This window comes from Microcaecilia unicolor, chromosome 1 (assembly GCF_901765095.1).
Source record: "Microcaecilia unicolor chromosome 1, aMicUni1.1, whole genome shotgun sequence".
Lineage (NCBI taxonomy): Eukaryota > Metazoa > Chordata > Amphibia > Gymnophiona > Siphonopidae > Microcaecilia > Microcaecilia unicolor.
In genome coordinates, this window is record NC_044031.1 from 84,190,771 (window position 1) to 84,215,848 (window position 25,078).

A 25,078-nucleotide genomic window follows, 5' to 3' on the forward strand; every position below is an offset into this window, starting at 1 on the left:
GACGGGGCACCAGTCCATTCCTCGGTTCCTGCAGTAGGAGGACGCCTTTCTCTCTTTTTCGAGGAATGGACCAAGATTACCTCAGATCAGTGGGTCTTGGACCTGATCAGAGAAGGTTACCGATTGGAATTCAGCGCCCCGGTGAGAGACGGTGTTTGTGGAGTCCCGATGCGGTACTGCTGTCAAATGGGCGGCAGTAGAGGAGACCTTACAAGTCTTGTTGCACCTCGGAGCGGTGATCCCTGTGCCTCCCGCCGAACGCAGCTGCGGTCGCTACTCCATTTACTTTGTGGTGCCGCAAAAAGGCGGGTCTTTCCGACCGATCCTCGACTTAAGGTCAGTGAACGAGGCACTAAGACTGCGACATTTTCACATGGAAACCCTGCGCTCCGTCATTGCGACGGTACAGCCAGGAGAGTTTCTCACGTCTCTGGACCTAAAAGAAGCTTACTTGCACATTCCTATTTGGCCCCCGCATCAGTGGTTGCTCCAGTTTGCAGTGCTGCGAAAACATTTCCAGTTTTGGGCCTTGCCTTTTGGCCCCGCCACAGCTCCCCGCACCTTTTCCAAGGTATTGGTGGTAGTAGCTGTCTTTCTTAGGCGAGAGGGTATCAGGGTTCACCCGTACCTCGACGACTGGCTCATCAGAGCGGATTCGGCAGACGAAAGTCGTCTGGCCACAGCCAGAGTGGTCACAGTACTGCAGTCTATAGGCTGGGTCGTCAATATACCCAAAAGTCACCTGACCCCCCTCTGTCTCTCGAATATTTGGGGGTCCAGTTCGGAACGGCCTTGGGGTTTGTTTTTCTGCCCGACCAAAGGCGGTGCAAGCTTCAGAATCAGGTCCGTCTGCTCCTGCGGATGCCTCGCCTGCGAGCTTGGGACTTTGTCCAGCTGTTGGGGTCGATGACGGCCACCTTGGAAGTGGTGCCATGGGCGAGAGTGCACTTGAGACCACTGCAGATTTGCCCTGCTTCAACGTTGGTCTCCAGTGTCCCAGGATTATCAACGCAGACTAACGTGGCTCCCTGCGGCCCGGCTCAGTATGGAGTGGTGGCTCACCGACAGCATGCTGAGGCGAGGAATGCCGCTGGCGCTTCCCTCTTGGTGCCTGGTGATAACCGATGCCAGCCTGAAGGGCTGGGGAGCACATTGCCTGGGAAGCTATGCCCAGGGTCTGTGGACACCTGCGGAAACGGGGTGGTCCATCAATCGCTTGGAACTGAGAGCGATATTCCAGGCTCTTCTGGCCTTTCACAAGACTCTGGAGGGACTGGCTGTCAGAGTTCTGTCGGACAACACGACAGCGGTGGCCTTCATAAATTTCCAGGGTGGCACACAGTGCAGAGCGCTGGCCGCGGAGGCCGCTCAGATTTGCCACTGGGCCGAGCTACACCTGCAACGTCTTTCTGTAGCACATATTGCAGGTCAGAGCAACATTCAAGCCGATATCCTGAGCAGGCATCAAATCGAACCAGCGGAGTGGGAACTGGCAGACGAAGTGTTTCTTCAGCTCTGTGCCAAATGGGGAACGCCCGTAACGGATCTAATGGCGTGAAGCACAAATGCCAAAGTCCCGCGCTTTTTTAGCAGACGGAGAGATCCTCACTCGGCGGGGTTGGATGCTCTGGCTCAACCCTGGCCCTCGGACCTCCTGTATGTGTTCCCTCCTTGGCCCTTGATTGGGCGAGTCCTCCTGCGAATTCGGCTACATCGAGGAGTGGTGATTCTCATTGCCCCGGATTGGCCCACGCATCCGTGGTACGCGGACCTCTGGCGGATGCTGGTGGAGGCCCCTTTTCCTTTGCCTCTGGTGCCGAACCTGTTGATGCAGGGACCGGTGACCATGGAGGATCCCTGCCGCTTTGGTCTTACGGCATGGCTCTTGAGAGGGCGCAATTGAGAGACGAGGGCTATTCTAACAGTCATCTCCACTCTCTTGCAGGCCCGTAAGCGGTCCACCTCCGTTGCTTATGCTCGGATCTGGCTCCAGTTTGAGGCGTGGTGTTTTTCATAGTCGGTCACACCCATGCGGGCTACAGTCTCGCCAATACTGGACTTTTAGCAGGATGGTTTACAAAAAGGCTTGGCCTACTATTTCCTGCAAGTGCAAGTGGCAGCATTGGCATGCTTTCGAGGGAAGGTCTCTGGCTGTTCCCTGTCCACTCATCCGGACATTACCCGATTTCTAAGAGGGGGCTCTCCGGCTCCGCCCACCAGTGCGGCTGCTGTGTCCGGCTTGGAACCTGGGGCTGGTGTTGAAGGCGCTCCAGTGTTCGCCCTTTGAGCCACTGAGGCGAGCTTCAGAGAAGGATGTGACTCTAAAGACAGTCTTTTTGGTGGCCATGACCTCGGCGAGACGTGTGTTGGAGCTCCAGGCGCTGTTTTGTCGAGACCCCTTTCTGCAATTCTCAGAGTCCGGAGTAACGGTACGTACGATGCCTTCCTTCCTGCCTAAGGTGGTTTCAGTGTTTCACCTGAACCAGTCCATTTATCTGCCCTCCTTCTCTAGAGAGGAGTTTCCGGAATCTTTTGGGCAGTTACATCTTTTGGATGTCCGCAGGGCTCTGTTGCAGTATCTGAAGATGTCAAATGCCTTCAGGACTTCTGATCACCTTTTTGTGTTATCAGGTCCCTGAAGAGGGTCTCCAGCATCTAAGGCCACTACAGCCCGTTGGCTCAAGGAAGTCATTTTTTCTGCGTATTTGCTGTCAGGGCGGCCTCCGCCTGATGCGTTCAAGGCGCATTCCACGAGAGCGATTTCCTCCTCGTGGGCTGAAACAGGAGCACTCTTTGAGATCTGTAGTGCGGTTACTTGGGCTTCTCAGCTCTCTTTTGTCCGACATTACAGGCTGGATGTTGCAGCGAAGCAGGACGCGATTTTTGGAGCACAAGTGCTTGCTCGCGGAGTTGCATGTTCCCGCCTTAACTAGGGAGTGCTTTTAGTTAATGGATTCATCTGCTGCTGATGACAAGGAAGGGAAAATTAGGTTCTTACCTTGGTAATTTTCTTTCCTTTAGTCACAGCAGATGAATCCATGATCCCTCCCTGTCTGACTCAGTTTTTTGTTCAGTTTTCTCATGCAGATATGTTCCCTCATCGGGAGGAGTTGCAAAACAGTTTTCAGGATTTCTATATACTGTTCTATTACAGGAGGTTGAGATCGTCCCTCCTTTGTATGGTTATTGCTCCTGTTCTGGGGCGTTTGTTCGCTTTGAGGAAAGTTCATGTTATTCTACTTTGAGTATTCACTCTGCTTTGGAAGTTTCAAATACTGAAGGCAGATGGAGCTAGCCATCTAAGAGAGCACTATGGTTTTTTAGTGTTCTCTCTCCACCTGCTGGTAGGCGGATACAACCCATCAGTTAATGGATTCATCTGCTGTGACTAAAGGAAAGAAAATTATCAAGGAGAACCTAATTTTCCCATCTGAAACATCATTTTACTCCATTGGAAATGGAGCAGGCATTTTTTGCTCCCTATAACTGTATGTTTTTGCTTCAGGTTCCGATTGCTCAGATCCTGGTGCTGTTTATGTACAGTGTGCTTCTTAATGCGTGAGGTGTGGAATACGTTAGGTTGGGTGGGGTGGGGGGAAATCCCTCGGCTTACAGAACAGCTTCTCATTTGAAAGAATGTGAACGTGGGATGGATAATACTATCTTTCTAGATCGGGCACCACAGGGTTTTGCTAGGCTAGAACACATATTGCCCTCGGACGTTGGTGCTCTCCCCTTTGAGGAACTCCAACATCTGGCATTGATGAGGCAATAGGTTTGCCTATTGCCTCTTTAAGCATTATGCTAATTCCGTGGCTGAATGTGTTCTTCGACATGGAATGGGGGCTGAATTGAAGGAATTTTTCCTTGGAATTCTAGTGCAGGTTGTTTCCATTTCTGGCTTCATAAGGCCCTTAAGTGAACATTGCTGGGGAATAACCTGGTGGAATGGTCTACAAATCTTGGCATTCCTCTAGATCATTGGGATATCTCTGCCACCATTATACACACTTATATACACTGTCAGCTAGCACATTTGCTTATTTCCGATCTGACGAAGAAGGGCAACCTTCAAAAGCTAATCAAGAAATGTATTATGTCCAATAAAAAAGGTATCATCTTATTTTCTTTTCCATGTTTTATTTTGTTTGATTTCTATTGATAACATTAAGAGTGGACTAACACGGCTACCACACTCCTCTGCCACCATTAAAAGTATACAGCAGTTGGTATCGGGAGCATGGCTCCAGGAATGTTATTTTAGAGTTTTACACTGGACTTATTTATCTCAATTACAGATGTTCAGGGTAGGGAGAGTGCACTTTCCTTGGTGTCTTAAATGTGGGGCTGCAGAGGGTACCTTTGTTCATTACTTTTGGGATTGTGTAGCAATCCAACGTTTTTGGTTGTCCATTGTGCTCTTTACATATTTAAATGTCCTGTTGTGGGTTCATTGAAGCAGTTGGTCTTGGACTGGCCAGGGGCCTTCAAGGGACTCTTCTGTGAAGAGAGCGCTATTATTTCATTAAGTGTCCTTTGTGGCTGAGAAGTGTATTCTGAAACACTAGATCTCTCCACACCCACCGGAGTGGCCTAGTGGTTAGAGTGGTGGACTTTGGTCATGGGGAACTGGGTTTGATTCCCACTGCAGACACAGGCAGCTCCTTGTGACTCTGAGCAAAGTCACTTAACCCTCCATTGCCCCAGGTACAAATAAGTACCTGTATATAATATGTAAGCCGCATTGAGCCTGCTATGAGTGGGAAAGCGCGGGGTACAAATGTAATAAAAATAAAATAAATAAAATTATTGGCATTGGAGAAATCAATTACATTTCTTAGCCACTTGGGATTCGAGAGAAGCCAAAGGTTTCTTTAAGAGGAAAGTTTGTTATTTAAATGCATGGGAAGCATTTTTTTTTTTTTATATTCTGTCTCCAAGGGGTCAGGCTTTTTGTTATTTCTAAGTGTTCTGTTTTAATAGTGGAATGTTGGCATCGGTTCAGATTCGTAGGAAGATGGGAGTTGAGTGGGGGTAGGATGACTTACCTGCATGATTTGGAATCTGGGAGTCTACTTGAGTTTCTGGCCTTTGGAATAGGGGGATGGGTAGTTGCAGTGATTAATGTCTGGTTTTGGTTATGCTGTGGGAATGGGGGTATGTGGGGTTCCTTGGGGTATGACAAAAATATTTTTGCTTGATGGATGCTTTGTGATATTGTACACTTGTTCTCTGTTGGTCATTTTATTCTGAAATCAATAAAACTGTTACAGCATAACATTTCACATGACATTTAAAGTGGGCAAAGATAAAGTTATGCATATAGTTGCACGATGCTAGGTTCCACATTAGGAGTCACCACCAAGGAATAGTAAATATCTAGGTGTCATTGTAGGCAGTAAGTTGATATCCTGTGCTCAGTTTACAGCAATGGAAAATAAAATGTTGAAAATTATTCAGGAAGGAATGGAGGGCCTGTCTAACTGCAACTCAGGAATGGGCAAAAAACTACAAACTCTGCCTGAACCCAAGCAAAACAGAGATTCTTTGGGTAGCTAACATAAGTGGACAAGTACCTGACTTCAAAATATATTTTGGGAAGTATGAACTCCCCTTAAAATCACAGGTCAGGAATCTTAGGATATTGCTGGACTCATCACTCACTCTGATCCCGTAAATTCAAACAACCTTTAAAAAATGTCTCTCGCACCTGTTGCAACTGCAAAATCTTTCTCCATATATTGAAAAGACTAGTCTGACCACAGTGGTCCATGCCATGGTAACGTCACGACTAGACTACTCTAATGCCCTGTACACTGATCAAACAAAAAAAAAAGCTTGCATCAGCTCCAACTATAGTGACAGTGGTCCAATTAAGGACTGCCTCAATGGATACCATCTGCCAAGCAGCTAAGCGGTCCTCTTTTCATAATTTCACTGCATCGTTTTGCTTGAACCAAGCAGAGGCCAAGCGGTGCTAGCCAACCTGTTCCTATGAGCAATCGACTGGGCTATTTAAAAGACTAAAATAATTTAAGATGGAACTTCACTAAGTTTGGGAATCAACTTCTTGTGTAACTGACTTAATCCTTCTTGTCTACTTAAAAAGTAATGTTGCTCATCTGTAGCTGATGTGTTCTTAGCAGGGTTGATGAGGCACACAGTCCCTGAGATTTGCCTGACTGTTTTGAGCTTTGGAATTTATTGAGGAGCCTGCTGTATATGACCACACATGCTCTGAACTTCACGCTAAATTCTGAGCTCTGGCAGAGCAGTTTTGACCTGGCACCATCATATGATGCCATCCTCTTGTGTGTTGTATGAATTTTGTTGTCGGTGGAACATACCTGTAATAGGTGAACTTTAGCTTGTGCTATTTTTTTTTTTTTCTTCCACAGTACGCCAGCATCTATCCCGTTTGCCAACCATTGATCCCAACACAAGAACTCTTCTCCTGTGTGGCTACCCAAATGTTGGAAAATCAAGCTTTATAAACAAGGTTTGCCTAATGCAAGATTTCTCATAATGTTTATATCCTTGTATACATGTTGAAAAGTTGTATAAAACAGTTTAGGTACCCTTTTTCTGTTCTGTTGAGACATAGTAGAAGACAATAGCCCATGTTTGTTTTGAAGAAACAGTGAGGCTTATATTGACAAAGACCAATCTTTTCATAGGAGCATGAACAGAATGATGTAGATATTCATACAAATACAACTGCTGGTCACCATTTTCTCAAAGCTGGTAACTAATTTTATTTGCCTTTTTAAAATTAATTTTTATTTTCCTCTTATACATGGTTGGAAAGATCTTCAGAATCTTTGCATAACACAAACTGTTTGTTTTTGCAGTGAAGTAAGGGGTTGTGTGGGTAATTTTTATAAGGGATGTGAGCATGTATAATAACATTTTACATACTCGTATGGGCTCTTTTAAAATTGACCAGGGGTTATACATATACGTAAAGAAGATGCTCATAAGCATAGCACCTTTTATGTGAAGTACACGTGGAGGGGCATAATCGAACGCAAACGCCTATCTCCATGGGCGTTTATCTCCGAGAACGGGTCCGTGAAGGGGCGGGCCAAACCGTATTTTCGAAAAAATGGACGTTTTTGAGCTGGGCATTTGTTTGTTTTTTAGAGATAATGGAAACTAAAAACGCCCAGCTCAAAAACATCCTAATGTGAGCCATTTGGTCGTGGGAGGGGCCAGGATTCGTAGTACACTGGCCCCCCTGATATGCCAGGACACCAACTGGGCACCCTAGGTCAGTGCGGTGGACTTCAGAAAAAGCTCCCACATGCATAGCTCCCCTTACCACGGGTGCTGAACTCCCAACCCCCCTTCCCCAAAACCCACTACCCACAAATGTACAACACTACCATAGCTCTTAGGGGTGAAGGGGGCACCCACATGTGGGTACAGTGGGTTTTGGAGGCCTCCCATTTACCAGCACAAGTGTTACAGGGGGGGGGGATGGGCCTGGGGCCACCTGGCTGAAGTGCACTGCGGTACCCACTAAAAGTGCTCCAGGGTCCTGCATACACGCAGGCCTCTAGGACTTGTTGCTGCTGTATAACATTGGCACAGCAGTTGACACCTGAAGACTAATCTCTCCGAAAACGTCCTTTATTGGAATAACCGCGTTTACTCACAGTTAACTGCAGATCAGAGGTTGTACCCCACTGGCAACGAGTCTCCCTGGTACTGAGATTAGCAGTAGGTCAGAGCTGGCAGAATGCTGTACAATGCCCTCTTTCAGCCACATTCAAGGTAAGAATTAAGTTCTCTAACGTGGCTAACACAGGAAAGGGAACTAAAACTGGCTTACAAAAATGGCCACTACCGCATGGACTACAACAGGAAACACAACAGGGCACACTCTGACCCAGTAGGCAGGGGGAAAAGCACCATGGGAGAAGAGCCTACCAACTACCAACATTGTGAGACTGTAACACAAGCTAATGAAATCACAGAGCCCAATACCCTACACCTACCACAATGCAATGCTGATGTGACCCTGTAGTGCACCCGAGAGCCACATCTGACCCAGGGAAAGGCTGTGACAGGATCGAACACATTCTGCTGTCATGGAGGTGGGTACAGCATTTGAGGCTGGCATACAGGCTGGAAAAAATGTTTTTAAAGTGGGGTTTTTTTTTGGTGGGAGGGGGTTAGTGACCACTGGGGGAGTCCGGGGAGGTCATCCTCGATTCCCTCCAGTGGTCATCTGGGCAGTTGGGGCACTTTTTTGGGACTTGTTCGTGAGAAAAAAGGGTCCAAAAAAAAGTGACCCAAAATCGCGGTCAAAACGCCTTTTTTTTTTTTTCGATTATCAGCTAAAGACGCCCATCTCTCCTCAGCTGATAACCACACCACAGTCCCGCCTCCGACACGCCCCCATCAACTTTATTCGTTTCCGCGACGGAGTGCAGTTGGAAACGCCCATCTCCCGATTTGGGTCGAAATATAGGCATTTTTCTTTTTCGATTATAAGTTGGATAGGTTCCTTATGAACTATCTCTTCCTAACATTGATGGACTGTAGATTTCAACAATTAGATGGGGGCATTAATTAGAATGTTAGCAAAGCAGCCAGTATCAATTGACAATTTAGTAAACATCAGTTCTGTCCAGTAAAGCACAAACATTTCCTCTCTCCTTTTAAGAGTACTGCAGGACCATTCCCAGGAGTAATGAAGTGGATAGTATTGTTTGACTAATTTGTCGGAGTTTAACAAAGAGAGTTCAGTAGTGTAAAGCACATTAAATTATGCTGCAGAAGTAAAGTCATATGTGAACATAGCATACAAATCATGTATCTGATATGGTTCAAAATAACTACATGCCAATCAGGCAGCCAAGATGAAAATTTTTTGCCAAAGGTTCACCCAAAGGAGCTTCTTAGTCATGCTCCTTTGTGGCATATGCTTCCTGGCACATGGTGCCTTTGCTGTGGGAACCTCACTGATATGTGGGTACACCCCAGTGACATCATTTGGGGTGGGGGAAGCACTGATCTGGGTCAGGTTCAACACAAGATGGTAAGCAAGGCTGGAAGAAGTGAGGGATTGCCTGAGATAACTCAGGCAAGATGACAGACCAGCAGCAGGTGATTCTCTACCTTGGGACAAATGCTAATATACTAGCAGTGTGATGGTATCGTTCAGTGGCCTATTCTATATGGGATTTAAGTCTAGAGCCTGCACAGGATGGGATAGAATCCATATATATATATATATATATATATATATATATATATATATATATATAAATCTCTCTCTCAAAGTGCAAGGATCTAGAACCAAAGAAATGCATGCAGTTACCCAGAGCGTGCACTTAACCGTCGTGACTCAAAGAACCTTGACATCTGATAAACATATGTACAGTACTCTTTATTATACATACAGTATATAGTCTCAGTTAACTGACAGGCTGGCTTGAAATAATCAGTTATAGTCCTCCGTACACTCTTGGGTCTGTGAGTTCCATAGACTACGTCTCGTCTGCCAGACGTCATAGCACTGACATCCAGTGGCCTCCAGATAGGCCCGCACGGTGTTGAGACTCTTCAGCGCTCTTGCAAACGTGACAGGAGGAGGTTGTTGAATTTCATCAGCATGTGCCTCGCTGCTCATTTCTTCATCTGTTCCTTCATCAGCCGTTGTTGCCTGCATGTATGAGCATATCTCAACATCAGTGCTGTCTTCAGCTGTTTGTAGATCGTAATCAACAGCTACGTAGCGATGGAACTATTATGCCCTGATCCAAAGGTTGGATCAGAGAGGTAGTGTTTGGTGGCAGAATGACCAACTTGACATTAGACAGCCTGATATCATCCCTGTGTGCAGCATAGTTATCACAAAGAAGCAAAACCTGATGCTTTTGTGCCCGCATTCTAGTGGCTAACTTCTTTAGCCACTGCTTCCAAATTTCCCCAGTCATCCATGAATTTGCGTTAGCCTCTTATGACACAGGAAGTCGTTTAACTTTCTTGAAGCAACGGGGCTGTTTGCTCTTTCCAATGACGAGGGGTTCCAGCTTCTCACTCCCATTCATATTGCAGCAAAGGAGGATTGTCAGTCGGTCCTTCGATGTTTTACCTCCAGTACTTTCGGCATGTTTGAATGCAAGTGTTCCATCAGGACTCGCTCGCCAGTAGAGACCATTTTCGTCAGCATTGAAAATGTCATGAGGTGCAAACTCATCCAAGATGGTAGGAAGAACTGAAACAACCCAATTTTCGCACCAAAGTCATCAGTGTCTTGTTTCTCACCATGCTGCTGCTTGAATTTTATGTTGTTCCTCTCCTTCCATCTTTCCAACCATCCAGCAGTGGCTTTGAATTCAGTCAGTCCAAGATTTTCTGCTACCTGGTTAGCTTTCTCCATAAGCAATGGACCACTGTCAGGAAACTGCTCCTGACTCGAGAAAACCACCGAAGAAGAGCATCTTCTACCTCCTCAGCTTTTCCCGCCCGTTTTCGTTTTCTTTGTGGATTTGTATTGTTTTGCCAGTCTTCCAGAAGCTGGTCTTTCTGCTTCAAGACACCGTGAATTTGACTGGGATTGACACCATATTCTTTAGCAATAGATGCTTGACTTTGTTTTCTATTTTTAAGAACTTCTATTCATTCAGCCAGTGTTAGTCTTACAGCTCTGCTGCGACGACGACCCCGGTGTACGCCCTAACAACATTCTTTCACTTATTCTGCCTGTGGCAGTTAGAGGCAGTAAATTTGAAATCTCATTGGTTGTCACTCGCCAATCGGCTTCCATATTACATGCGCACACTTATGCGTAGTCTTTAGAGGAGCGGTCTTGAACCATGCATATAAGCGAATCTTGCACTTATCAGTGGTGTGCTAAAACGAAGTTTGTCCCCATAGAAAATTAATGGTGCCAAAAACGGGACCGAAGTACGGCATGCAGGTAAACAGAGCATGCCCTTATCCGACGTGTACTTAAATGGAGTGCACTGTGTATGTGTGTGTGTGTGTATGTATATGTATATATAATATATATATTCCAGTCATAGGCTAATACACTTCAATTGGTTGTAATTAGCTCATATGCATTTTCTTTAAACAGCCATTTCATATAATTAACAATATTTATTCAAATAATGTTTCATAAATCACAATGTTGTCCACCACATATTTAAAAAACCAACAAACACTCTTTCATACTCATTACATTCTCACTCAAATCACACACACTCCGAGTTAAGAATAAGATGAATATAATCTTTGGATGTTCTATCTGTTTATTTATTGTGAACATTTATATCCCACATATTCCCACCAAGGCGGGCTCTATGTGGCGTGCAATACAGGAGAAGGTACATCATAATAACAGTAGTGCAAAGCTGAAGGGAAGGGGGGAAAAAAAAGGTAGTGAAGGGGAGGGAGGGGAAACTGAAAGGGAATGGAAGACAGAGAAGCAAGGATTAAGCTGCTGAGGAGAATGAACGATCACATAGGTAGGTCTTCAGGGTTTTCTTGAATACGCTGTGATCAGTGGTCGCTTTTAACGCTGACGGGAGAGCATTCCAGTAACGGGGGCATTGGTAGGAAAATGAAGAGGCAAAGAGCAGCTTGTATCGTAAGTTCTTGCAGGTAGGGAAGTGGAGATTGAGGTAGGTGCGGGATGACTGCACGGCATTCCTGGGTGGGAGGTCGACCAGATTGTACATGTAGGCAGGAGCGTCCCCATATATGATCTTGTGTGTAAGGTCACAGACTTTGAACTCAATCCGCTCCTTGATCGGGAGCCAGTGGAGCTTCTCACGAAGGGGTGTTGCTGCCTCAAATCGAGATTTGCCAAATAGCAGCCTCGCTGCTGTGATCTGCGCTGTCTGGAGTTTTTTAAGGGCATGCTCCTTACAACCGGTGTAAATACCATTGCAATAATCGAAATGGCTCAAGACGAGGGAGTGAATAAGTGTCCTGAAGAGGGCAAATGGCAGGTACTGCTTGATGAGATCATGATACTTGATCATACGGATTAAAAAGCAGAAGAGTATCAATAGAAATATGAACACTGTTCCTTGTGATAACGATCATAATTGTTTTTATAATATTAAATGTTTTTGTACTAGTTTTATAGATGATGTGATTTGAGTGAGAATGTAATGAGTATGAAAGAGTGTTAGTTTGTTGGTTTTTTAAATATGTGGTGGACAACATTGTGATTTATGAAACATTATTTGAATAAAGATTAATTATATGAAACAGTTGTTTAAAAAAAAAAAAATATATATATATATATATATTTTTTTTTTTTTTTTTTTGCGAAGCAGACCAAACAAGCTACAGCTCTCTACACAGGAGCTATATATTACCAAAATCCTTCACCTCTGTTATGCACACAGAACGTGGACAAATCTTCAGCTAATACCTCCCTAATCCATTTTCTCCTATATTGTGCAAAATGAAAAAATACGGGAGATGCAGAATTTCCCAAACTGATATAGCCCACCACCTAAAATTGAAAAAAAAAAAAAAAAAAACCCAGACAAACTTTTTTTTTTCTGTCTCTGTTGTCTGGGTATTTTACTTTTCTAATTGGGCTGATCTTAGTCTCTTTCCTATTTTCCTTGTGTTTGGTCTTCTGAGTTCTTTTCCATATGTGACCTTTCCATTTCTTCCCTTCCCTTCCTTTTCTATATCGGTCTCTGATGACAATCATTTTCATGTTTTTTGTTTTCCAGTTTCTCTCTTCTCTGCCTCTCTATTTATTCATATCCAGATTTTGCTCTTCATTCTTCCTTTCTCTCATGCTCCAATACTGAGTTCCCTTTTCATCTCTCAGCCACTTAACAACTTTTTGTACACCACTTTTGATCTCTTTGCAGCACTGCCATTGCCCCCATGTCTCTCTCCTTCCCTATACTCCTATATCCCCTTTTTTCCACTCTACCCCTAGTCTTCCATTTCTACCCTTTGTACTCACCCCTTTATTCCTCACCTGCTTTTCTCTATCTTTTATCCCTTACCAGCTCATTCTGTCTTTGTCCTCCAGCCCTTTTTTTTCTGTTACCCCCTAGCTAGCCTCCCATTTACCCCCTTTTGACATTGCCCTGTTCCTGTTTTCACTCTCATGATCCACATCCTTTCCTCCTTTGTATTCCTGCACGGTGCCCTAATCAATTTTCACTGGTTCTAGCTTTCTGTCTAGTCCTTGAGGTAATTCACACCATGTATCAACCCCTCCCCACCTGTTTCTTACCCCATTCTCATGTCCTCTATCATATCCCCAGCCCATCTAAGTCCCACTTGTACCTGCACAGTTGTCAAGTCCCTGCTGTCCTCCCAACCCAAAATTTCCACTCTCTCTTGGAGTCCTCACTCTCTCATCCTAATTTTCTGCTACACTCTCCTCTCAAATCTCCAAGTCCCCACTATTCCACCTAATCAAATTCCTGCTCTCTTTTTCTCCCCAGTCACCAAATTCCTGTTCTTCCCTAGCTCTCCGATGCACCCACCCCTCATGTCCATGATGAGTCCTTGCTCTCCCCCTTCAGTCCCCAAGACCCATCTTTTCTCTTTCCTTCCCTCCTCCCAGATTCTGAGTCTGTATTTTCCCTTAAACTTCCCTCTCCTTCAAACAGGTTTTTTTTTTTTTTTAGTCCCTTCTTCCCCCTCCAATATGGAAATCTCTCTCTTCCTTAACCCTGATGACTCCGCACCTGTAACCTGATCTAGCTGCAGCTGCTGTTTCTAACTTCAGGTGCAATCACTTCCTTCCTGTAACAATGTGATTGAAATATTTACTGTTTGAATAGTGGGGCTCTGTATCTGTGGAGCTTTGTGGAGTGGAGGAGTAGCCTAATGGTTATTCCAGTGGCCTGAGAACCTAGGGAACTGGGTTCAATTCCCACTGCAGCTTCTTGTGACTCTGGGTAAGTCACTTAACCCTTCACTGCCTCAGGCACAAAATAAGTACCTCTATTTAGATTGTAAGCTCCTTTGAGCAGGGACCGTCCTTCGTTGCTCATTTGTACAGCGCTGCGTAACCCTAGTAGCACTCTAGAAATGTTAAGTAGTAGTAGTAGAGGTCTTGGCAGCCATTTTGGGATTGGAGCTGGCGGGGACAGGCACAAGTAGGGATTGCTCCTACCCCACTAGATCACCAGGGTAGTATGGTAGAACCCTGGGGGAGGGGGCTACTGGTGGGTATGGGAGGGGGGCTTTGTCCAGTTCTCAAACTGCAATAACCATACCACTGAAAACCATACTGGAGGGGGGGGGGGTGGCAGAGGAGGGAGAGAGAGAAGGGGAATGCCAGACAGCACCGAGGAAGGGGAGGAATGCTGGAACTGTCTTTGGTTTATTTCTTCAAAGAAGTGGTAAATAAATCTTAACCATAAATAAATAAATCATAAATATAAACCATCAGTTTATATTTGAATGACTATCCCCCCCCCCCCCCTTTTTTTAAGGGGAAAATTATCTTGGTTTATATTCAAATATATACGGCAGTTTGCCATTCCTGTGCTAATGACTGTGTGACCCCTTCACTTTTGTGTGGGCTTTGGTGTACTTAGGAACCACCAGGGAATAGCTTGCAGGATGAGATACTTGCTGAGAAGCAGGCAGGAACCCATTGGGTTGGGAGTTGCCAGTGTGGGAGCACTTGTACAGATGTAGGAGGAACCTGAGCAGTGCTTGACAAGTTGACAGAACCAAGGAGATTTGACTAAGAACAGGAGACAGCATGATGTCAAAAAGTTGAAACCACTTAGGTTAGTCTCTGTTTCCCCTTCTCCACGCAGCCATCTTTCTGCATACACTCGAAACAAAGCAAACAAACCAGTGAGCTGCTGTATCCACGTTGTCGATCTGTATTGTTGGTAGCATTTTTAAAATTTAATCTCACTTTATTTTCAAACATGCCAGCTTGTGCAGCATATGGATGTACACAAAGGGAAGTATAATAATGGAATAACTTTTCGTAGGTAGAGTAGTAATTTGTTATAAACCGTAATCAGTGTGTCATTTGGAGGGGCTGGTTATAGGGACACCCTAGCATGTGTTATATTCGTGCAGAGATTTTTTTCTCGTGGTAAAAGGACCACTAAAACAGACATGCTATGAGAATCAGGTGCTCAACATTCAGAGTTTCTATTTATTTATTTACAAATAACTCACATTAAACCTGGGAGCATTTAAAATCTTTTTTTTTTTTTTTTTTCCTGTGCCTAGATCAAAAGAGAGAAGTGGTTTGTGGGAACTTACTCCTTTTGTTTTGTGGAATGTAGTGGTATATTATAATAATCCACTTAATATTGTTTATTACTACTATTTAAAAGAGAGAGATTCAGTAATGAGGGCAGGGACTGTCTTTCTTCTATGTTTGTGCAGCGCTGCGTACGCCTTGTAGCGCTATAGAAATGCTAAATAGTAGTAGTAGTAGTAGTAGTAGTAGCTACCTTCATGCAGAAGTCCAGAGTCGGTCTAAATGTGCCAACATTTTCCAGTTCTGTGGAAACATCAAACGCGTGAAACCATTCTTCCCGAGGGAAACATTTCGCAACCTGATACAATCAATGGTTCTAAGCCATATAGACTACTGCAATGGAATTTATGTGAGATGCAAAGAACAACTCATAAAGAAACTTCAGACCGCTCAAAACACGACAGCCAGGCTTATATTTGGAAAAGTGCAATTCAAAAGCGCCAAACTCCTCCGAGAAAAATTGCACTGGCTCCCAATCAAAGAACGTATTGCTTTCAAAATCTGCACCCTGGTTCATAAAATTCTCTGCGGCGAGGCCCCGGGATACATGACAGATGTCATCAACCTACCAATCAGAAATACAACCGGATCAACACGAACATATTTAAATCTCCACTACCCAAGCTGCAAAGGACTCAAATACAAATCAACTCATGCATCCAGCTTTTCCTACATAAGCACACAACTATGGAACACATTACCAAAAGCCATGAAAACAACATATAACCACCTAAACTTCCGGAAATCACTAAAAACTTATCTGTTCAAAAAGGCATACCCTACTGACCCAACTTAAATGCTTGAACCCTGCAACACTACGAAACCAAAGCACGTAATGGACATAACATAACTCTTCCTGTATACGATTCCCTAATATGTCTGTTCCACATGAACCTCATTCTACCACAACATCACTTTGTAACTGTTTATACCGGAATTGGCGAACGCCTTTACTATGTAAGCCACATTGAGCCTGCAAATAGGTTGGAAAATGTGGGATACAAATGTAATAAATATATATTTATTTCTTCAAGTCATTTTTCAACAGCATTTTCTCATTTATTACCCAAATGTGAACACAGTTATATTAATTATTTTTGGATTTTACTGAATTCTGTTATTCTGTCTCACTGTATTTCTAGTTTTGGCACAGTAAAGTCATCAAGGACAAAATATAAGAAAACCAATTGTCATTAAGGGCTTATAGCCCATTTAGTAATGTTTAAACAATTGAGAGATCTGCAGGAAAGAAAATACTTATTTTTATTATTTTGACTTATGAAAACCACTTGTCCCTGAAAAATGCTCAAAACAGAAAAATTCATTTGTACAAGAGAGATGAGGTGAAGATGTGATTCCACGTGCCCCACTGAAAGGATAGTTTTAAATTTTACATCCAGTCTTTATAACAGCAGGCTTCCCAAGTCAGATTACTACAGCAGTTAAGATGAACACTTTGGTAAACAGGATATCCTCACTGAAATTTGGTTATGTATTACTGTATTGTATAGAACAGTGTAGAAAAATGAACAGAAAATACAGCCTTTATTAGTGCTATTTCTACCAGCTACAATAATTTTTGACGTTCTTGTAGTGATGCTCAGTTTTTATTTCATGATATTTATATCTTCATATGGGAAGCTTTCAGATAAATTAAAAAGCTGTCAAATAAGTTAAAAAAAATCTTCTTTCCTTCACCTTTTAAGGCACTGCCTATCCAACTGGAACAGCTTTTGACTTTGTATAGGTAGACCACACATAGGCAGTCCATTATTTCTAATAATCTTTTTGCTATTGTTTTCTTTTTTTTTAATTTTTAGAAGTCTTTATTGAGCAAAAAGAACATGTCAGAACATATATAACTCGGCTCAATACAACATATTCCAAGTGAGCCCCACACAACATAACTTAATATACATGAAGTATCGTATAGTGTCTTTGGCCTCACCATATTCACCTTGTGTACTTCATATTTTTAATCCAGTTTTGTAATACCCTCTCCCCCCCTCCCCCCCACCTCCCCTGTACCCTCCCTCAACCACCCTCCCTCCAATCCCTCCCACTCTCCCTCCCCTCTCGGACCAATCTTCATCTATTTCGGACAGGCATTCAAAAATGGCATCCACACCTTCTCCCATTTAGGTAACACTTTTCTTTTCACAGCCGTCAGTCTCTCCATCTCACAAATATATTTCACCTTCGTGATCCATGCTGTCAGCGGAGGGACCCCTGAGGCCTTCCAGTGCCTTGCCAGGTTAATCCGGGCAGCCTGCAGGGCCCCCCGCACCAGCAACCACTGATTCATCTGTAGTCCCTCAGGCCTCCTCCCCAATACATAAATCAAAGGATGCCACTGCACAGGTCTGCCGATCCATTTTTGGAGTCTGGATTGAACTCCCCTCCAATACGCCTGAGCCTTACGACAGGTCCACCATATGTGTCCCATAGTTCCCTCACCCCCACACTGTCTCCAACACGACCTTGGCACTAATGGGCACACATGGTTCAACCTTACAGGCGTGAGGTACCACCTGTAGAAGACTTTTAACGTATTCTCCTGCAAGGCTACCGATCGCGCTGACTTCAATATACCTCTCTCCAAGTGCTCCCATACTTTCTCTGGCAATTCAAAATTCAGCTCCTGCTCCCACCTCCTCCTATGTATAATTGAGGGTTTATGTTGAGCTGCTAAGTGCGTGTACAGGAAGGATATCATTCCTCGGGTGGTCTGAGAGTCAACACACAGTACCTCCAAAGGGTGAGCCTCCCTCTTCATACATGTTAAATAGGCAGGTCCTTGCATGTAATGTAAAGTCTGTATGTGCGCATAGCGATCTTCCCTCCCAAGGCTGTAGTCCTCCACCAAGGTTTCAAAGGGTAGCACTTTGGATCCCACATGCATCTGTCCCCACATATCCAGGCCATTCCTCGCCCATCTACTAAAGATAGTATCCCCCACCCCCGGGGGGAACCCCGGGTTGTCCACTATAGGTGCCAGACCGGACAGGAATGGTTGTCCATCTTCGAACATATTGTCCCAGTAATGGAATGTAGCCTGCACTGTGGGAGGGAATTTATCTACTTGTCCTCTGTGCCGTGCCGGCAGCCACATCAAATGTCCCAACTTACGAGAGCCCACCTGTGACTGCTCCAAATGGACCCAAAGTTTGTGGTCCTCAGAGCGGAACCACTCCACTGCCGCTCTAGCCTGTGCTGCACAGTAGTACCAATAAAGATTCGGGACTCCCAGTCCGCCCTCCTTTCTACCCCTATACAAAAGTGTTCGGGAGAGCCGTGACCTCTTCTGATTCCAAACAAACCTGTTAATCCTATCCTGCAACCCCGACAGAAACTCCCTAGGGAGTCTCATAGGGATTACCTGAAACAGGTACAGGAGTCTTGGCAAAACGTTCATCTTGATTGTGGCTGTGCGACCTAACCAGGATAATCCCATAGGCATCCAACGATCCAAATCTCTTACTATTTCTTTCTTAAGTCCCGGGTAGTTGACCTCAAACAAATCAGGCAAGTGTTTTGGAATCTGTACCCCCAGATACCTTAATTCCTTTTCTGCCCATTTAAAGGCAAAAGATGCCTTCAGTAGTGCTGACAAACTCGGCGAGATGCCCACAACCATACCCATCGATTTATTGGTATTAAGCTTATAACCCGAGATCCTGGCGTACTCCCCTATCTCCCTCATCAAATTGGGCAGCGAGACCAAAGGCTTTGTCAAATACAGGAGTACATCGTCTGCAAATAAAGCAATCTTATGTTCCTGAGTTCCCACCCTAACTCCTGTAATGTCATTGTTTTCACGTATAGCCACCGCCAATGGCTCGATCGCCAAGGCAAACAACAAGGGCGACAGAGGACAGCCCTGTCTGGTTCCTCTCCCCAGCCTAAAGGCCCCAGAGTTTCCCCCATTGATTCTCACACAAGCTTGTGGGGCTGAGTACAGAGCCTGAATCCAAGACCTATAGAACTGCCCTATCCCTACTCGCTGTAGCACCCCATCCAGGTATCCCCAGTGGACCCTATCGAATGCCTTTTCTGCGTCTAATCCTAGCAACACTACTGGTATGGCCCTTACTGTTACCCTGTGTAGTAAGTTCAGTGTTCTACGAATGTTGTCCATAGCCTGCCTCCTAAGTACGAACCCTACCTGGTCCGGGTGAACCAGCGAGGGGAGCACCGCACTCAGTCGATTGGCCAGCACCTTCGCCAATATCTTTACATCGGCGTTTAATATCGATATGGGTCGATAAGAGGCACACTCTGCTTTGTCTTTGCCCGGTTTTGGGATTACTGCAACCCATGCCTCCATCATTGACCTGGGCAGCCCATCCCCCTCCCTCACTGAATTAATAACCGACGTCAAGTACGGTGCCAAAGACCCCCCAAAAATCTTTAAAAACTCGTTTGTGTATCCGTCTAAGCGCGGGGCTTTACCATTTGGCAATGTTTTGATTACCTGAAGTACTTCTTCAACTAACACCGGGGCCTCCAGTTCCCTCTTCTGTTGCTCTGACAGCGTCTGCATACCTCTGCCTTTCAGATAGTGATCTATGTCCCCAGTTTGTACAGAGGCATCCTCCCTATATAGTGTTTCATAATATTGGGCAAACCGCTCCCTAATCTGGGCTGAGGTATGCAACAGGGTCCCCTTATCATCTTTCACTTTCAGGATTTGGCGATCTGCCCTCAGCTTCCGCAATTTGTTAGCCAGCATTCTGCCCGGCTTGTTAGTACATTCATAGTATACTTGTTTTAAACGGGCATGTACAAACTGCAAACTCTCTTCATGCAACTCAGCCAACTCCAACCTCACCTCCTGGAGCCGTCTGTAGTCAGACACAGAGCCAGTAGCCCTATGTCTGTTCTCCAGCGCCCCAAGCCTCTCCATACATTGCACCAGTCGCGCCTTGCGTGCCTTGGCCCTTTGACTAGCACACTTTATGAAGTAGCCCCTCGCAACTGCTTTGAAAGCGTCCCATACTGTGCCCAATGTAGAGCCAGAGTCCAGATTAATTTCAAAGTATTCCTTCAGGACCGGGACGAAATTATCCACTATGTCAGGATCACTTAACAGGCAGTTGTTTAGAGACCATCTGGTATCTCGCTCCTCTTCCCTAAGGGAGGGAATGATAGCCCAGACCGGTGCATGATCTGAAATTGAAATATGCCCAATTGAGGAATCCCCCCCCACCATTCAGCAATATTTTATCCACAAATACATAATCCAGTCTGGAGCAGGACAAATGCACCTGAGAGTAGAATGTGTAATCTCTCCCACTAGGATTCCTCTGTCTCCACACATCGCTCACCCCCAGCTCCTCTACCATATTTTTCAGGGCATGAGAGATTTATTGTCTCCTGGAGCTGGGGGTGTAGACCGGTCTAGGCCAGGCTGCATGGTCGCATTAAAATCTCCTGCCATCAGCACCCTTCCCCTTGCGAATGCCTGCAAGTCCCTCTGGAGACGCAAGAAGAAACGTTCCTGCCTCTCATTAGGGGCATACACACATGCCAGCGTACATTCCTCCTGCTCCAACATAACATGCACAAATAAATATCTTCCCTCGACCTCCCTCTTTACATGCAATATCTGGACCTGAACATCCTTGTGGAACATGATAGCCACACCTCGTTTCCGAGCCCCCTTCATGTCCGATGCACAGCACACCAGGGGGTACTGCCTGGTAGGCAATAGCCCCTCATTCATCCTGCGAAGATGAGTTTCCTGCAGGAATACCACCTGAGGGTGCATCAGACGTAGCTCTCGTCCCAGAGCGTGCCTCTTGTAAGGCGAGTTCAGCCCCTTTATGTTGTAAGTCAATACCTTAATGTCTGCCATCCTACTTTATTTCACTGCACTTATTGTTAGGCTACTGTTTGGTCCAAGCCCTAGCCCCCCTCCCTCCCATCCCTCTCCACATTCTAAGCCCTCCTGCCACCTCCAAACCCCCTCCCCTCCCCCCCATCCCACACTTCCAACCCCGTCCTCTAGGAACCCCCCACCAACCAGTGTGACCCACACTACTTGGGACTATGAAGGACGAAACCCCACTTGGCCACCAAACCAAATGTTTAACAACCTTACAAAATACTTACAAACAAGAAACCTCTCAATCCCACCTCTTCACACACTACCCCCCACCCTCTCTGCTGTCGCTCGCTCTCCACTGCTTCGACATTTACTTCCCTTGTACCTTGTCCTTTCAACACCAGCATTTATGTCTCTCAGTATCTATCCCCAAACTGTGAACAGTCAAACAAACTTAGTCTATGGATATTGATACCACTCAAGTCTTGGCCACATTTTTCTTCGAGGATTTCTCCACCCTTTTCCACCTCTGTAGCCGCGCTTTGGTAGAGGGTGCCATCACAACCGGCGGTAACTCCGTCGAGGCCAGACCCGCAGCGTGCAGATGTTGCCACGCCTTCTCGACCTGTCGACATCGAATCTTCTCCCCTTTGATCTCGTAGCAAATCGCGAATGGGAAAGCCCACCTGTAAGGTATCTTTTCTTTATTCAGGACTTCAATTACTGGTTTCATAGCTCGTCTCTGCTTGAGAGTAAACATGGAGAGGTCCTGATAAATTGATACTCTTGCTCCATTATAGTCCAATGGCGGGCTCTGCCGTGCCTTTTGCCATATCTGCTCTTTGCTCCCATATGCCGTAAAGCGCACCACGATGTCCCTTGGCATGTTGTCTCTGGGTTTCCCCAGTGCTCTGTGGGCCCTGTCAATGCCCAGTGCACCCACGTTGAAGCTTTCCCCCATCAATTTTGTACAGAGGGCGCGCACCACCTCTGGGACGTCCTCCAGACCTCCAGCCTCTGGCACTCCCCGAAAACGGAGATTCTGCCTGCGCCCCCTGTTTTCGATGTCGTCCAGGTGATACTGTAGTTCTGCAGCCTGTTCCTCCATTATATTCAGTCTCCTCTCCACCTCCTCGTTTTTCTCCCCCTGCTCGTCGACCCTTTCTTCAAGCGCCTCTACCCTGCCCCCCAGCTCACGCAGGTCTACACTGAGCGAATCCACATGTTCAAGGATCTCTTCCTTGGAGGCTAGGATTTCAGCTCGAAGCTCTTCAAAATATTTTTTCAGCTCCGCCGGTTGCGCCGAGGTCAGGGCAGGGCCTTCCCGATCTTCACGGGGGGCGGGCGTTTCTAGTTCCACCATGCTCCGTGGTCTGGGAGACGCCATGTGTGGGAGGCCTTTCGCGAGCTGCCGCATGGACTGGCGCTCGCTGTCCTTCGACGGCGCTGTATTTTTTTTACTCATCGCGCTAACACTTGCCTCTCGCGCCCGTTCTGCCGCGTTAATCCACGGAAGGAAGTACTTTTAAGTGCAGTGGGTCCCGAATTAGGGTGAGGGTGTGCGGAGCCGATGGATCAAGCGGCCATTGAGCCTCGTGACGTCACTTCCTCCAGCTTTGCTATTGTTTTCAATAAATAAATAGTGTTTGCTATTGTTTTGGGTGAACCAATGTGGTGACTGTCTTCTTGCCAGTAAGCTCTGCCTACTGGTTTCAACTCGTATAATGGGCTTAGATAGCCTCGTACTGTCTTCTGTTCCCAATGTAACCTCCTTGGACAGGACCTTCCAAGTGTGTATGAATTTAGCATTAGGTGGGTATTAGGGGTATCTTTGAGGCATTACTTGACAGTTTCATAAACTTTTCAAAAGATGATATAAAGACAGATGAAATATGCATATAATATCATTCTTTTTGGAACAAACAAAGTTCATTTGTGTTAGGTGATCAACATATTACTGAGTATTGGGGCTCATTTGCCAGGAAAATCTGATACAGCCAGTCATCTTAAGCAATTTTTGGCTCATCTGGTGAATAAAGTCACTAAAGAGCCAGGCTGAAAGCTTGAATCTGGACCAGAATAAATGTGTGTATCATTGTGCTGGTGTTTGGAAATGAAATTGTCTAATCTTTGTTTATTTTGGGGAATAATTGTGGTAAATAAAGTGTTGGGATCACAGAGTATGGTTTCTTTCTCTCTTAAGGTGACACGAGCAGATGTTGAAGTACAGCCGTATGCTTTTACCACTAAATCCTTGTTTGTGGGACACATGGATTATAAATATCTACGCTGGCAGGTGAGCACATCATACATCTTCTCAAGGACAGCAAAGGAGTCTGTTTATATGCATAAATAGCAGACCTGAAAGTATGGATAGTATTATTATTAGCCTAGAAATCCTGCAGTATTAGGGATAGGTAAGGAGGTGTATGGAGGCTGCAGCACATTCAACTAGGAGCTTAAATTGATTCAAGCTATGGAAGGTCATATTTCTCCCAGATTAGCAGTGGTTAACTGGTGGACCTAAGTTACACTACTAGAAATACTAGCAGGTGATGGCTTCTACCTGCTCAGAACACACTTTTTGACCGAAAGAGGTGAAAGCTTAATTCTTATTTTTATTTTGTATTATTTCTTTTCTTAGTAGTGGAAAGTATTGATATTGAAGTCAAGATTATTAAAAGACTGACATTGTGGTCATTGAGGATATCGTAGTATAATTTAATAGCCTAAGTTTTCAGTGATCATGTAGCTTGCCTGATAAAATATTTGTATTTAAATGTCAGGAGGATTTTGGTGGGGGGTATTTCTTGACATTTTACTGTGGCATAGTAACGGAATTCAGTATGCTGCTGAAGATAGCAACAGTCCAAAAGGTGTCTATATAAGCTCACTTTAGGTTTTGACGTATAGTTTTGTCTGCAGCTGGTTTCCGTTTGCCTTTATATCAAGACTGGAAATTTTAAATTTATTTGAAAGTTGGTGTGGACGTCTTGCAAAGTGCATTTGTACGTACAATGCAATGATAAGAATATATAAAGAGAAAAAAAAAAGAAGAAAAATTATATGTATATCGATGCACTCTGGTCTTTTTCAAAGGCGCGCTAGCGTTTTTAGTGAGCACTAAATGCTAGAGATACCCGTATATTCCTATGGGTGTCTCTAGTGTTTAGTGCATGCTAAAAATGCTGTCATGCCTTTGTAGAAGACCCCCTAAGTAAGGGGTGCAAATCATTAGGAAATTATTGAAAAATCAAGAAAATCACAAACTTCCTATTACCAGTCCTCAGAGGTCAAACTATTAATATCTCAAATCACTGGTGGAGTGGAATCCAAAGCTGTTGGAGCAACGTGGTGATTAGTGACTATAAAGGAAGATAAATGAACTGGTACAAAGAAAATATATTCAATAGATCTATATGTAATACATTTGTATGGAAAATTAAAAAAGAATAGGGCTCCCATCTGAAGAACTCCTCGCCTTAACAAAAGAAATTCTCTACGTTATTTCTGGGTTTCTTTTATGACATCTGGGAAAATCCTGATTTAAAAATAAATCTTCTCTATGCTTGAAAAATAAACGCATAATTCATTCTCTATCTGTTCGCAATACTAAAGAAACCAACAGTATCCCAGATGATGCTAAATCAGTATCAGAAGATTCTAATATATCAGATATGTCCAAAGCATTAGCCAGGTACAGGATTAAATCCAGTGTTAATTGATTTGGCTTTTTCTTAGCCATAGACAAATAACATTTAGCAGTAGGTGGAATAAGCTCAGGGTATACTTTCAAAATTGAGTCAGGTATAGAGCAAACGTTTCCTTTGGAGATCTCATGGGCAATCGAGGAAAATTAATCATCCGTAGATTGGTTGACTGTATTTCATTCTCAAGAGCTTCCCCCTTTTTCCTGAGATTATTATCCTTGACCAGTGAGGTATCCAAAGATGGAACTGCTGATATTTTCAAGCTACAGTCATCCACTGACAAAGAACTAATCTTTGAGC

General features: G+C 44.7%; 1 protein-coding gene across 1 annotated transcript in view; it reads left to right on the plus strand.

Moving 5' to 3' along the window:
• The window catches only part of GTPBP4 (GTP binding protein 4), a 108,686-nt gene that overhangs the window by 24,445 nt on the left and 59,163 nt on the right, over window positions 1-25,078 (plus strand). The window contains exons 5-6 of the mRNA XM_030198836.1: window positions 6,399-6,499; window positions 23,272-23,364. Of these exons, the coding sequence (XP_030054696.1) occupies window positions 6,399-6,499; window positions 23,272-23,364 (194 nt within the window). The remainder of the gene's footprint in view (window positions 1-6,398; window positions 6,500-23,271; window positions 23,365-25,078) is intronic.